The sequence below is a fragment of the Pleurodeles waltl genome, chromosome 3_1, assembly GCF_031143425.1.
Source record: "Pleurodeles waltl isolate 20211129_DDA chromosome 3_1, aPleWal1.hap1.20221129, whole genome shotgun sequence".
NCBI classification, from domain to species: domain Eukaryota; kingdom Metazoa; phylum Chordata; class Amphibia; order Caudata; family Salamandridae; genus Pleurodeles; species Pleurodeles waltl.
The window spans coordinates 1,691,348,904-1,691,364,435 of record NC_090440.1 but is presented as its reverse complement, the minus strand read 5'-3'; the positions used below and the strand labels follow the sequence as shown (position 1 = coordinate 1,691,364,435).

At 48.7% G+C, this 15,532-nt stretch overlaps 1 protein-coding gene across 1 annotated transcript in view; it reads left to right on the top strand.

The window, feature by feature from the left end:
* Nucleotides 1-15,532, top strand: part of MCM3AP (minichromosome maintenance complex component 3 associated protein) — a 619,735-nt gene that overhangs the window by 226,566 nt on the left and 377,637 nt on the right. Inside the window, exon 13 of the mRNA XM_069225490.1 lies at nucleotides 14,689-15,413. Coding sequence (XP_069081591.1) covers nucleotides 14,689-15,413 — 725 coding nt within the window. The remainder of the gene's footprint in view (nucleotides 1-14,688; nucleotides 15,414-15,532) is intronic.

The following is a 15,532-nucleotide window of genomic DNA, read 5'->3' as shown; positions in this document are numbered from 1 at the left end:
CACTTCCACTAACCAACCTGGAACCTCTGCTCTGCATCACTAGTGCTTACCCACTTCCCCTGTGTCAATAGAAGCAAGACAGGAGATAAGTCTTTCTCTTACCTGGCAGCCAAATCCTGGAACAACCTCCAGAGCAAATCGGAACAGCTGCATCACTAATGGATTACCATAAGAAAATGAAAACCTGTCTCTCAACTGATCCTACTTGAACTCACACCTTCTCAGCACCTGGATACCTTCACAGATGACAAGTTTTGCGCTCTACAAATCCACAATATATTACATTACATGAAGCGGTATGGCTACTACAGTCTAGTGTTCCCAGTGAGTGCCAAAACGTCCCATCTTGAACCACAAGTTCAACTGCTCATAGCTTGTTGCTCAGTAACAGGTAAGTGTATGAAGCTGGCTCTTTATATGGTATACCGAAATGAGGTATACCATGCAAAGAGCCCAGTGGTTCCCTTACTAGTGACAGGGCTCGCTCCAGCAATCCCAGGTGCTCTTTTATGGGATAGTGTGATCGAGCAGCCTTAGGTTCATCAGAGAGGATCTGCAGATACACAGACAGTCAGTAAATGAGACAAAATAAATGAGATCCACACCAGTAAGAATAACACAGATATGTATGTATATTTTGGCACCAGAATTGATTCGATCAGGTAAGTAAATTTTGCAGAAAAAAATCTTTACAGTTTAGTAAAGTCAACACTTAGTGCAATTCTTGAACGTTGCAACGTTATCCCATGAAGGAAAAACAAATACAGCAAAAAGGTATAGTACCGCGACTTAAGGGACCAGAATCCTGGACTTAAGATAAGTATTGGGCAAGGGTCAAACCCTTACAACAGGTCACACTGGGTGGCACTTGGCCGACGGGGTGCAGAGTTGTTCTATGGTGTCAGGTGCCAAGTGGGGATCGGTCCAGTTAAAAAGAGGCTGTAGTTTAGGACTGGTAGACAAGTCAGAGTGAGCCACCAAGTGGGCTCAGATCTTGTGATGCTCGGGGACGTAGGGATATCAGTGTTCCTCTTCTCTTCGGTCCGGGGAATCCAGGTGCAGAGGGTTCTTGGACCTTTGGGTGTCCGTCATCGGTTGAGTTCATGGTGGAGGAGGCCCACAGAAACAGGCTGCAGGTGTGGGCTGGGGGACCAGTCCAGGTGAACCAACAAGTGGGCTTAAGTCTCACAAGCCTGGGGTACGCAGGGGCACCAGTGGTCCTCCTCTCCTTCTTGGCCTGGGCTGTCTGTGTGCAGAGGTGCAGTGGACCGCTGAGTTGCCATCACTGAAGGTTGCCTGCACAAAGCGGCTGCAGGCGTCAGTGTGAAGGTTGCAATGGGGAAACCCACTATGGATTTTGTCTCTGGGGAGGCTGGGGACTACGCTGGCACCGTTGGGCCACTTCAACTTGGGCTAGAGGGCATGGGTGCAGTGGTGTGGTCCGATGACGGTTATTGGCAGTCTAGAGTCCTCTTCAGTGTACTGTGGGTTCTTGCAAAGGTGCATGGAAGCAGCTCCATTGCTCAACAGGAGTTCCTTGTGCTTGGATGAAGGCTGGCAGTCTTCCCAGGCTTTTGGAAGTTTCAGCAGCTGGAGTACAAGGAGTCTTTCAAGCAGTTGTCAAAGTCGGCTGGTTGGTAGGGTCGGCGCTGAGTCCGTCACTGGTCTTCAGTTCTTTCCTTTTGCATCCCTGAAGTGTCCTTCTTCAGGTCAGCCTGATCTGATTTTCTGATGCCAGGGGCTCCCACAAATACAGAATTTAGGGGTGTGTTTGGTAAGTGTAGGGTAGTAGCCAATGGGCTTCTTACCCCTAGGGTCACTACACCTTCTATATGACTACTTCCTGTGGGAAGTGGACATAACCTTTACCCAGAGTTCCTAGTTCTGCCGTCACCAAGATTGCAGACTTTCAAAAATTGTGTCCACATCAGTCAGCTCACCATAGGGGTGGGTATGACCTGAGCGGTGGACACGTCTCCCAGACTACTAATTTTCCCACCTGTCCAGGTGCCAAATAGGCCCTTGTGCTGGGGGTCGGCATGCTCTCTTTTGAAGGAAGCCAGATCTACATATCAAGGATGGTGGGCTTCTTTGAAGCCCCCGACATTGGAATGCAGATTTGCAGGTAATCCTGTTGGGAGGGGTGTGATAGCACCCCTGCCAGAGCAGGCTTTGTTTCTGTCCACCCAAGAGCAAAGGCTTTCACCCCTGGTGGTCAAACGTGTCTGGTGGTGGCAGGCTAATTAACACTAGTCAGCCAGAGGTGGTGGTATGTTTTTCAGGGGGCCCCTCTAAAGTGCCCTCTAGGTGCGTGTATTAATAAGTCCATTACTGAGGGCTTATTAATACGAGATGTTTGACACCAAACATCCCTATTTTCAGTGAAGGCATCATGTAGCTGGGGAACTCATACTGACCAGTGACCAGCACGTGTATTTAAAATTACTTCCCTGTTCACTCACTATGTCTGAGAATCAACAAATATATAGCAGGGGCATATTCTTGCAGATATATCCTCACATGTAATATAATGCAACCTGCCTTAGGGCTGTAAGTCCTGCTGTATAGGTGGCTTAAATATCTTGCATGCATTGTTAGGAGACATGGCACACAGGCTGTGTACCCTGTTGTGTTTTAACTTTTAGCTTCACCAGGACACGCAGCCTGCAATGGCAGTCTGCATGTACTAGGTTAGAGGGTCCCTGAGAGTGGCACAGTACAAGCTGTAGCCCTTGGGGACCCACTTTGGTACCTATGCGCTAGGTACCAGGGCTACCATTTACTAGGGACTTACAGAGGGTGCCGAAGGCAATGACCTATTGGGTACTAATTGCACAGTTTTAGGGAAAGTGATCTGGCGCTGGCTACCTGGTTAACAGGAACCCAGTGCACTTTCAGTCAACATTGCATCAAATACCAGGTACCCTGTCGAAATGGGACACTTTCGTTCAGTAAGGCCTTCCAAAACCAAAACATGGTGATAGTATTTAAAAAACTGCTGCTTCTTTTTCCAGCACCAAGAAGAATAAAAATGAAACTGGTGGGGATGATGACCTCATGAATAATCATAGCAGCGCATGAACACTACAGATGTGCCCTTGACAGGGGTGTCTGGCTATGCTTTGACCACAAGAGGCGGATCAGTAGGAAGTTCAGGAGTCCAGCACAGACTTGCATGTTGGAGTGACAACAATTTGTCACTGGGCAGGCCTTTTTTTGGGACTTCAGTTATAAGTAACGGTTACCATGGATGCCTCACTCACAGAGTGGGGAGTGCATGTTGACTACATCAGGGTGCCTGGACGCAGGAACAGAGATGGTATTAATTTTGACAACAATACAATTGGCGCTCAGGGCATTTGTTTTTTTTTTTTAAATATTTTTTTTATTGATTTTATGTTTCAGATATGCAATACAAATTGTTCAATTTTCAACCACAGGATAAACCAGTGCAATATCTAATATCTAAACCATTTAACAATCACAAACCCCCCCCCCCCGATAAGCACAACACGGAACACTTCCAGTTTTACGGTATCATTTCTAACTGCACCCGCCACGGGTTCATTATTTGTTATTTATCTTATAAAGGTGTTTGCTCGTGACCAGTGTGGGCCCTATTTTGCGCATGTAAGTTCCCTAGCTGACCAACGGGGGCTCCATTCAGATTGGTGAATGCAGGCAGCTGCCCAGGTTTCCTACTCCTTGTGTCGTTGGTACTGCAGTGACAGAGAGTTGACGGGTTGTTGCTACAAGAGGGAGGGTAAGGGGTGATGTGCATGTGCTGTGGTGCCTGGGTGCCCTATTAGCTTTATTTCTGTAGTGGGGGAAGCAGGTAGATTTATATCGTAGTTATTGCGAGTGTGTGTTCCCCAGTTCACGGGGGCATCTCGTCGTTTTTGGCCTCCAATTTTGTTACCAGATTTTCCCAGGTAGTGCACCCTGTATGTTGTCGCCCCTCGCGCACCATTCTTTTTAGTACCTGGTATTCAGTGCGAGCCCAACGTAGTATTAGAGAATGCCAGGATTTCCGATCAGGAGCCTTGGGGGCTTTCCAGTGTATCGCTATTAGTCTTTTGTACATTAAAAAGGCTAGGTCTATAAACTTGTGTAGGTATCTTTGTTTTTTTGGTCTCTTTCTCAGTCCCAGCAGGCAGGACTCGGGGTCTACTATCAGTGCAAGCCCCGTTAACTCCGATACCTCCCCTACCACCTCCGCCCAGGCAGTTTGTATATTAAGACAATCCCATACCATATGGTAGAAGGGTGCTGACGGTGCTTTGCATCTTGGGCATACTGGCTCAGAATCGGGGAACATTCGCTTTATCCTGGCTGGGGAGAGATATGTTTGATGCGTGAAATTGAATTGAGTGTACCTAAATCTGGGATTCCTTGACACGCCGCAGGTGTGGGACAAGGCCTTTGGCCAGTCTGCCTGTGGGATCGGGGTGGCGAGTACTGCGTTCCATCTCCCCCAGGCTTTCTCCGCCTGTGGTTCAGGAGTCTTGTTGAGGGTTTTGTATAGGTTGGATATTATTTTCATTTGGTCATTATGTTGTAAAAGTTGATGGATCACTAGGGAAATCGCTGGTTCCAAGATACCTGCCCCCCATATTTTTCTAATTTCGTGGCATACGGCGTGGTATGTCAGAAACTGACCTGGGTTTATCTCCATGAGGGCCTGGAGAGCCTCAAACGTCATTAACTTGCCATCTTCAAAACAATCTCCTATTGTCTGTACTCCTGCTTCACTCCACACCCTCGCAGCTTGCATTCCGGCTGCGGTCCCCGCCAATAAATAATTTAGTGGTATGTGTGGGGAGTAAGGAAGCTTATCCACTCCCTTTTGCACATATTTAGCCCAACACACGTGCGCAACTGCAAGCAATGGGTTGACCTGTTCCGTTTTGGGGAGCTTAGATGTCAGCCAATTTATGAGGGGGGTCCCGTTCCGCCCGGGCTCCAGGCTCATGGGTTCTGCCCGCTCTGGTCTGTGGATCCAATATTGGACCCACTGGAGTTGTGCGGCTGCGTAGTATCTTTCAAAATTGGGAGTTCCCAGGCCACCGTTATCCAGCGGGCGTTGCAGTGTGGTTAGTGCCACTCGTGCTCTGCCACCACCCCAGATGAGCTGCAGCAGAGCTGTGTTTAAATTGCCGAAAAAGCTTTTGGGAATAGTGATCGGCAGGGCCGCAAAATAATATAGCAGCCTAGGTAGGATCAACATATTGGCAATCTCCACCTTGCCGGGTGGCGAGAGCGGGAGCTCGTTCCAGAATTGCAGGGAGCCTTTTATGGAGAATAGCGCCCTCCCTAGATTCCCGTCTCTGAAGTCTTCTGTGTCATGGTATATGTTTATCCCAAGGTATTTAAATGTTGTTGGGCACCACTTTAGGTGCCCTAGCTTAGGGGCATCCTGATTGTTGGGAGCCCTCTTTAACAGGGGGAATACACAGAACTTTTCCCAGTTTACCACAAGGCCTGACAGGCCTCCAAACTCAGCCAATAAAGATATTACAGAGGGAATAACTGCGCAGCCGTTTCTGATATATATTAAAGCATCATCTGCGTATAATGAGACCGTGTGGTATAACCCGTTTCTAATTATTCCCCATTCGTGTTCCATGAGGCGTATTCTTGCCGCTAGCGGTTCCATTGCTATGGCAAACAATAGCAGGGATAGGGGGGCAGCCCTGCTGTGTCCCCCGGGAGATCAAGAAGCTATCAGAAATCATCCCGCCCGTCTTCACCCTCGCACTTGGATTGGAATACAATGTCCGGACCCAGCGGATATAATTGGGGCCTATTCCCATGCGAGCCATCGTAGCCAATAGGAAATCCCACTCCAGCGTGTCAAAGGCATTTTCTATGTCTAGTGAGAGCACCATTTCCTCTTGTGCGTCACGGGGGGTGTCCCCCATTATGCTCAGCAGTCTGCGAATATTTAGGAAGGTGTTACGCTTTGGGATGAAGCCATTTTGGTCTGCGTGTATCAATGAGTGCATGAGGGGGGCTAATCTATTAGCTAATATTTTGCCTAATATTTTGCAGTCTGTGTTTAGAAGCGATAGTGATCTATAGGATTTGACATCCGTATGGTCTCGGCCCTGTTTGGGGAGTACCACTATCATATCTAGGTAAGCTTTCTTTAGTCCACGCTTCTGTGGACACTCCTAGCAGAGGGGGTTTCAGGCTGGGTAAATATGCTTTATAATATTCTGAGGGGAGGCCGTCTGCCCCGGGCGCTTTGTTCCTGGGCAGCTGTGCAAGGGCTAGTTCTATTTCTTCTGTTGTTATGGGGGATTCGATTATATCTCTATCTGTTTGTGATAATTGGGGCAGGAGGGAGTCCGCAAGAAAAGCCTCAAGTGGTGTAGCTGTGCATGAGATGCGTTTAGTGTATAAGTTTGAGTAATAATTCCTAAACGTCTCGTTTATTCCTACTTGTGTGGTAGCCATATCTTGCGCGCCCACTCGGATGGCACCTATCGGAGCTTGCTGTCTATCTTCGCGGAGTAGCCATGCTAGCATTCTGTTTGATCTATCCCCTTCCGTTTGCAACCTAGTTAAGTAATAGTTATAGTCGTGGCAGCGGAGTCTGCTATCTGCGTCATTATATTTTGAGCGCTTTTCTTTGAGGACAGTGTTGGAGATATCCCCTAGCGCTACCGCTTTTTCCGCTGTCCTAAGCTCCTTCTCTAATTTGCTAATCTCTGCCTGTAAGGAGCGTCTCACTCCCCACGTAGTGGATATACATACTCCGCGTGCTACTACTTTATGAGCGTCCCACTCTGTCGCCGAGTTGTTGCAGACATAGCGTTTATTTCCCAATATTAGCTTATAGATTTTCCCAATTTTTCAGCGAATGCTTGGTCCTGTAAAGCCTCCGCCTGGAATCTCCAAGTGGGGACTGCCTGACGTGTCCTACCCCAATTCAGTGTTACTCTCAAGGCATGTGATTGTTCCCTCTGGCCCCACCCGCCAATCGTACTCCGCCCCTAGATGCCCCCAATAACTTAGCTTAGTATTTATATCAAAGATACATATTGTTGGAGGCGCATTGTCCCCACGCCTCGGCGGTGCCACAGAGTCTCTGTAGATTTCCAGGTTTCAAGCATCATCGCTGGCGGTCTCTCTGGGTGTGTGCGTATAGTTTAAAGTTCGTCAGCGGATCTTGGGGTGACCTTTGGCCCACCTAGTTCTCCTGTAAACGTGGATGTGGAGCTGGCAGTGTCTGAGTCCGATCCTGGCTCTGGGGGTTTCCTAGCAGTTGCACTGTGACTTTGCATGTGTAACGGTGTCTCTTTTAGCACTTTTGCTCTTTCTTCTGCTGCCTGCCAGTCGTTGGGCTGGCCTCTGGTACGTCTTTTGGATCGCTTCCTTGCAGCAGGATTTTGCCATTTCTCGTCCCCTTCCTTGTCTTCCCGGGGTTGTGCTAGGCCCTTGGCGTGTAGCCATGTCCAGGCATCTTTGGGGTTTGTGAATATATGGGTGCGGTCCTCCATTATTACCCTTAGTTTGGCAGGAAAGAGCAAGGCATATTTTATGTTGTGTTCCCGTAGGCGTTGCTTAATTTTGACGAAAGAGTTGCGTTGGTTCTGCACCTCTTGTGTAAAGTCTGGGTATGCGTTAATGATCGAGTCTTCATACTTGAATGGGCCTTTGCTGCGGAATTGTTGCAATATTGCATCTCGATCTCTGTAGTTCAGGAATCTAGCAATCAGTGGTCTGGGGGGCTGGCCGGGGGTCTACCCGGAATTCTGTTGGCCCTTTCAACAGAAAAAAAACTTGGATGGAGCCCCATTTAACACCTCCTTGATTAGCCACTGCTCTAGGGAGATTTCTGATTCCGGTTGTCGCATACTTTCTGGAAAGCCCAGAAACCTCACGTTATTGCGACGCGCCCTGCTCTCCATTTCCTCCGATCTCCAGAGTACCTTCAGCTCCTCATCCATGCGTTGGATCTGTTTTTGGTTTCCTTGCGCTATTGGAGTTAAGTCGGCTATTTCAGCTTCTGTTGTTTTCACTTTTTCAGCTAGGCTTCGGTGGTCCACTCGCAAGAGGTTCAAATCTTGCGCAACTGCGTTAATTCTATTTTCCAGAGATGACTTAGTGTCCAATATTGCCTGCAATACTTTCTCGAACTGAGCAGAATGCGCAAGAAGTGTGCTTTCTAGTGACTGTAGGGATGGGTTAGATTGTTGGTCGGCAGGTGTTAGTCCTTGAGTGGTTCGGTCTGAGTTCTTAGCTGATTTGGCTCTGCCGGCCATTTTGGCTGTCTCGAGATCTCCTCCCAATCTGCAGTGATTTTGCACTTTTAGTCCTCTTAATTCGTTGAATTAAACTTTTATTAAGTGACCTGGGTGTGATGTACACATTCGTCGTTAAGAGCGTGAGGTTGGCCATCGATGCCAAGGGAGGGTGTAGCCTTATTCAGGCATGTTTGTAGCCTGTGGCCTTGTATTCATTGACAAATACTGCGGCCGTTGATTGACTCGGTGGTACGGCGTTGAGTTCCCGTGGGGCTGTCTGCAAAACCCACCGGGGTGTGCGGGGAGCGTAGGAGCTTGAGGGGAACACTCTCTCCCTCATATGTGATGGCGGGTCCTGGTGCCAGAGGTTTCCCCAAATGGAGGGGGAGTGTATTTGAGGAGGCGGCGCCGCACGGGAGAGACCCACAAATTAGGGCAAACGTCCGGTGCTGCGGGTGGGCTCCGTATAACAAAGGACAGTCGTGGCAGGCGCCCACTGCCGGGGGGACCAGCGCAGCTCTCACGCCCGCAGCATGCACCAGCCGTCTGTGCTGTGCAAGTTAATAGGTCCAAGCTCATGGGGCCCGAGGCTCATATTAATCTTGCGTCCTTGCATTAATGATGAGGCGGGGAGGAGGGGGGGGTGTCCAAGAGTCCAGGAGTATCCCCACAGTGTTGATTTTGATTTTTCCCCTCCCCAAGTGCCCTCCTCACCTCATTTCAAAGGTTCTTATTAGGAATCCTCTGCATCCTTCTGAACTGCCGCGATGTGTCCTCAATTATGGGCAGTGGCGCCCCTTCTTTGTTTTTTGTGGCGTGTACACGCGGCTTCTGCCGCTGCGGCGTCCAAAATGGCGCCCTGGCCCCTCGGGCCGGCACCAGCCTCGGGCGCCGTGCAGACTTCCCGCCGCGGCACTTCAGCCCCCCCAGCCGCGATCAAGAAGAGGGGCGGGGGGCGGCCGAGCGAGGCGAGAGCGCGACCGGAGCCGCAGGAGCAGCCCCTCCCGCCCGTCGCTGCTCCCGGCACGAGCCCACGAAACCCGGCTCGCCCGCCTCCCGAGGGGCACGCACGGCTCGCGGCGGACGCTCCGGTCTCCCCCGGTCGGGCCGCCGCCCCAGCCGCTTCACCAAGGCTGCGGGGGGCGCCCTTCAGGATGGTTTAGTCGAGCCGGGGACGGAGCGCTCGTGTCAAGCGACCGTCCTGGCCGCCATTTTGGCTCCTCCCCCTCAGGGCATTTTATATATTTATTGAAAAAAAAAACAGTCCTGCTGTAGACAGACAAAATGACATCAATGCATTTGTTGTGAAACGAGGTGGGGAGGTCACTACCCCAGATGTTTCCCTTGGCTCAAAAGATTTGGCACTGCCTTATTTTTGTCATAGGACTCTTACCATGGGAGTAAGACCGGTGGTTTTTGGGTGGCAGCACCCCATGTGTTGGTGACTGAGTCATTCCCTCACTGGCTGGAGGCCTAAGTATTTTGGGTAGTAAGCAGCACCTCAACAAAACCTAGCAAGTAAAGGTGATTAGTGGCAGCCTAGAAAACATGACACTCTGACTCCTCAGGGAAGTCACAGTTAGCAGATCTTGCCCTTATCTCTCTTTTGCACACAAGTCTCACACAAGCAAAGGCAGACAAAGAGATGCAGGACAGTTTTCAATGCATTTATTGAAAAGACTAAATTCTATGATAGAAGACATGAGCTGCGATTATTGGGAGGATGAAACATATTGCAGTTAGAATTGTGCCCATTAGTGAAAAACAGATGAACAATCCCAACATCCTGGAATAAACATGTCTAAGCATTCCTACCTACACTTCTAGCATCCACGTGAGAGCATGACAGTGTTAGCCCTTTCTGCCTGTACTAGTTCATGGAAGGAGTCACCGCCCCCATTCCTGAGAACAGGAGTCTGCTGTCCGTCTCTCCTTAGTTGGCTGTAGAGACAAGGCCTGAATCCGCAAAGCTGCGCGGTAACACACAACATAAAGATGTGTCCTCTGGCTGGAGTGACCTCTCTAACCTTCTTGGCCTGTGTGATGTTTTTACAACCAAACGTGTTGTTCTGAGAACAGGCCTGATGTGATAATTTGCCTAGGTGTCAAAGGCTGGCTCCTCGCTGTTGTGGTGGTAATACTAGATAGACTATCATGTACAGCCTTAAGCAGAGGTACGCAGTGAGATGTTGTGCAAAGGAACTAACAACAATGCTTTTGCAGAAAAGCGGCTGAATAGAAAATAAAACATCCCCGCTAAAAGCAAGCCATGCTAGAATGAAATAAAACGCATTAAAATAATTAACTGGGTAAAAGGGCATAGGCCGCAGGCCTAAACTAAACGTGCCCCAGCAAAGCGCTAAAATAAACCCACAACACTTATAGGCAGGGTACAGCTCCTTGTGTAAGTGTACCTGTCTCGAAGTAGGCTATTGCCACAACAAACAAAACATAAAATGCCCACGCTTCACCTCTAACTTACCACACACAATGTGCACTGGCAATGCACTATGGGCAAGTGGTTCAGGAATATTTGGTTACTCTTTACCTCCATTACCCATGATTTGATATGTGGTGATAAAGCGCAAAGAAACATCACTGAGACTCATCCTGAGAGCACCAACCTGGGCAAGGCAGCCTGGTTTTCATTCTTTCTTAAAGACCGAACACAAAGAATTGTTGTGGGCTCATTCAGTCTGAAGAACTTCTTGAACTATCAGTCAGTTTACACAAAAAGCTCCTGGCCAGGCAGCTCTTCTGAAGCAGTATCAGGGACAACTCAGACATATAAACCGCAAGGAAATTAACCTTTCGATTTGGCATGTTAGATCACTAAATTTGGGTATCTCAGATTACCTGAGGAGTGTATGTTAATCCTTCAAGATGCTCACAAACTAACTGTGTTGATGTTTTATACTACAAAATTGAACTTGTTTGTACATTTTTACTTAAGAAAAAACACAGAGCCTCTGAACACTTTGATGAAAGACATCTTTTGATCTGTTGACCCTTCAAAAGGCAGGATTAGCATATACATCAATTCAACTTCATTTAGCAGCAGTAGCTGCTTATATGCAAAAAGGGAAAATACTTCTCTCTTCGAAACTCCAGTCCTTTGGGAATTTGTGTAGCGCCGAATGATAGTAGTCCCTTGAAGGGCACCACCTGTTCCTTCGTGGAACCTTAACAAAGTGGATGCAAAGCTCATGGTCCTGGTCTTTGAATAGCATAATTATTGTGCAAAACAATACCTTCTTTGGAAGACAGCCTTTCTAACTGAGATTACTTCTCTCAGAAGAGTCAGTGAGTTGCAGGCTCTAGCTGTAGAATTACCTTTTTTCAGGTAGATAGGGATGGAGTTGTTCTGAGGACTAATCCCTGTTCCTTCCCAAGGTGATTTTCCCTTTCCATGTCAACCAAACCATTATGCTACAAAGTTTATTTCCACACCCACAGACTGTGATCGAAAGAGCACTACATGCTTTAGACTTTAGGACACTAATGTTTTACACTGACATAACAGGTTGATCTGCAACATGAAACTGCTCATTGTCGCATTTGTTAACCTCCACTTTAGAAACCTAATTTTATAGTCTGCTTTAGCAAGGTGAATAGTCAAATGTATACATGTCTGGTATGCAGGGGCAAGACTTCTTATGTCTTGTGTGCCATTGGAGCACTCCACTAGAACATATTGTTAGCAGACATATGCCTAGCAGCTACTTGGTCAACACCATCTGCTTTTACTAAACACTGTTGTATGGATTTTCGTGCCCTTCATGAGGCTCAAGTTGGCCAGAAAATGCTTACAACCTTATTTCACAAATCTGCCTCACTGGCCCGCTAACCACTGTTTGAGGGAGCACTGGTGTACAGCCTATGCATATCATGTGTGCTACAGTAGCACAGGCCGAGCATGCTGCAAAAGGAAAAATGTTACGTTTACTCTTTATCGGTTTGTAGTTTGTAAAGCTGTAGTCGCATGTACCTACCTGCCTCCCCAGAAGAAAGCCAGTGCACCGGATGGGATTTTTCAATTTTCCAGTTCACCAATTTGCCATAACTTTCAGCTATGCTTACTCCAGATACTACACTTGATCGTTAGTGGCAAAAACAGTCTGAAGTGCACTCTTTGCCCTGGTATATTGTAAACGAAAAGATGAGTCATAAGGCATCGCATGAACAACGACGTCTTAGAACAAAAACTACTTGGTAATGCCTATGCCCACCACTAGTTAGCAGGAGTTTGCAGAGCATGTGACTCTATGGTACTACATGCTGCTGACCAATATTACAGGATGAGTACCATTTTCTATTACTATCCTTGGTGTCTCTGCAGCTCTGAGAAAGTCAGTGAACTCTGTTAAATTAGTCTCTACAACTGTACTTGTTGCATACTATGTGCATAAAACAGTATTTTGTTTGCCACCACAATTTGATATTCCATTTTCTTACCCCACTGGGTGTCTGCATGTTTTCCTGAGTCCTTCTTGAGGATCTGAGGCTGCTTTTATGTACATGTTGAGCTTGAGAAGATGTTTGTTTTTTTATGGTATGATCCGGAAAAGCAGTCACACCTCTGTGTTAGATAGGATTTTGCAGCCTTTCTCAAATTAGACACAATATATGTATGTCATTCTCCTTGTAGTACTTTGTAAATGTGTCATTCCAAAATAATTTGGGCCCTGCTTATCCACTGTTGTGCAGACCCATTAGCCCCCTGTATCCCTTGTTTACAAATAGGCCCTCATTATGACTTCGGTGGTCTATTTCGGAGACCGCCGTAGTCACCGCCAGTGTTAACGGTCTGAAGACTGCCATATTATGGCTGCTGGCTGCTCTCCACCATTATTTGGCGGGGAAGCCGCCAGTAGCCATACTGGCAGTCTAGTGGAGCTTGCTCTGCTGCCACCATCACGCCGCCACCACACTGTCTGCCGTATTACAACATTGTAAATGGCGTGGGGATGTTGTGTTTGCGGGCCCTGGCGGCGGAGCTAGCGCCATGGACCGGTTTCCTCCCGGATGACCATCACGACCACCAGGTAAGGTGATCGTCCGACAGGGGAGGGGGTGGTGTTGAGTGTTATCATGTGCGTGAATGGTGTGTGTGTGTGTGTGTGTGTGTGTGTGTGTGTGAATGGAGGGAGGCTGGGGAGGGTGTTGTGTGTGTTTGTGTGCGCAAGTGCTTGTGTTAATGCCTGTATGCAGGGGGTGGTGGGTGTCGTTGCGTGGGTGCATGTGTGTGTGAATGAGAGAGCGTGGATATGTGCGTGTATGTTTGTAAGTGTGATGTGTGCGTGGATCAGCGGAGCGGGGGTGTCCGTACAGGGTCCGGGGGTGGGGGGTGTTGCTGCTTGTGGGTGGAGGGGCTTCTGATGGGTTTGGGGTGGCCTCCTACATGGAGGGGGGCTTTGGGGAGTCCTGTTGTGTTGTATCCTTACCACAAGGGTTTTTGTGGCGGGGCTGCCGCCACGGAATCCCTGGTGGTAAGGATACTCATAATACCCCTCGCGGTGTTAGGTGGACCGCCGGGTCGACAGTGGTCAACCTTCGGCCAGGCGGTTTCACTGGTGAACTTGTTGTGATGCAGCCAGTACACTGCCATGGTCATAATTTGGCAGCCCTGCACCGCCATGCTGTCGGCGGTCTGACTGCAACTGCGGGCGGGGCCGGACCACCAAGGTCATAAGGACCATCATAGTCTTTTGCACTAAAGGGAGTAAAAATATTTGTCATTTTGACCTCCTGTGATGTATTCTTTTACATAGGTGCAGCTATTCTTCACATGATTTAATTGATACTAAAAGTGTTCTGTAAAACTTCATTTAACACACATAAGGGGTCATTACGACATTGGCGGGCGGCTACTGCCGCCCGCCAAGCTGTAACCGCCGTGCGGCTGCCAATGTGGCCGCACTCCAGCGGTCCCCATTACAACATCCCCGCTGGGCAGGTGGGCGCAAACCTAGTTTACACCCGCCGGCCCAGCGGGGATGCGGCCGCAACATAGGAGCCGGCGGTGTTGCGGCCGTGCGACAGGTGCAGTAGCACCCGTCGCGCTTTTCACTGTCTGCTATGAAGACAGTGAAAAGCTGCATGGGGCCCTGTTAGGGGGCCCCAGGACTCCCCTTACCGCCAGCCTCTTCCTGGCGGTGCAAACCGCCAGAAACAGGCTGGTGGTAGGGGAGTCATAATCACCCCTGGGGCTAAAACAGCGGGAAACCGCCGGCCCGGCAGTAGCGCCACAGTCATAATATGGGTCTCCGGTACGGATGCCACTTTAGCCCTGGCGGTCTCCGACCGGCAGGGTCGTAATGACCCCCATAATGTCTGAATGTCTTCTACCTTTCCTTACATCTTCTTTCCTTTTTTTTTTATATCCATCCACCCACAGAAATAGTGTTCTCAGTTTTTACTTTCTGTATTTTCACAGGTGGACAAACTGAAGACAAGGATCTGGGACCAGATGTGTCCCTGGTAAAAGTCCGTCCTCAGGTTCTTCCTGCTTCTCTACCTGCACCTCAGCCACTACTGTCATCCGTGCCACCTCTGCCAGCCAGTGCTCCAACTTTCACTCCTCGGCAGGTTCTCACTCGTTCTTCATTGCAGCCTGACCCCCCATCAGCATTCACATTGCAGCCACCACTTGCCTCACTATCAGTGCAACCAGAACCTTCATCATCCTCCGCATTCAGTTTACACCAGCCTCTAGCTCGGGCAACCGAGCTTCTGAAAGCAACAGACTTCACTTTTCAGCAGCCTCTGGTTCATTCCAGGATGCAGCCAGAAACATCCTCTGTGCTCACTGCCCATCCCACACCAGTTCAAACTTTAACTTCAGGGTCACCGAAAGCATCAGAGTTTAAGTTTCAGCAGCCTCATGTACAGCCATCTGTGCAACAAAAAACACCAAAAGCATCAGAGTTCACATTCCAGACTCCCACTCCCCTTATCAGGTCACAGGCACCTTCAGCATTTGCTGTTCAAGCACCTCTTGTCCGGCCATTAGCTCAGCCCGCTACTTCAGCAACATCTGCTTTCACAGCTCCACAGTCTGTCGTCCGGCCCACAGTACATTCTGAGTCGGTAGCAGTATCATTTACAACTAATCAGCCTGTTCCCCCTGCTGTGCAGCCTAAGCCTGAGTTCACAGAGCAGGTCAGTCTAATAGTTTTTTTCATTCTGACATTCATCAAATTAATTGTCTCATTCTTTTTTGTTTATTGCTGATTTTTGTAACTCGTATGATTCTCATATGTAAACCACTCTGATGTCAT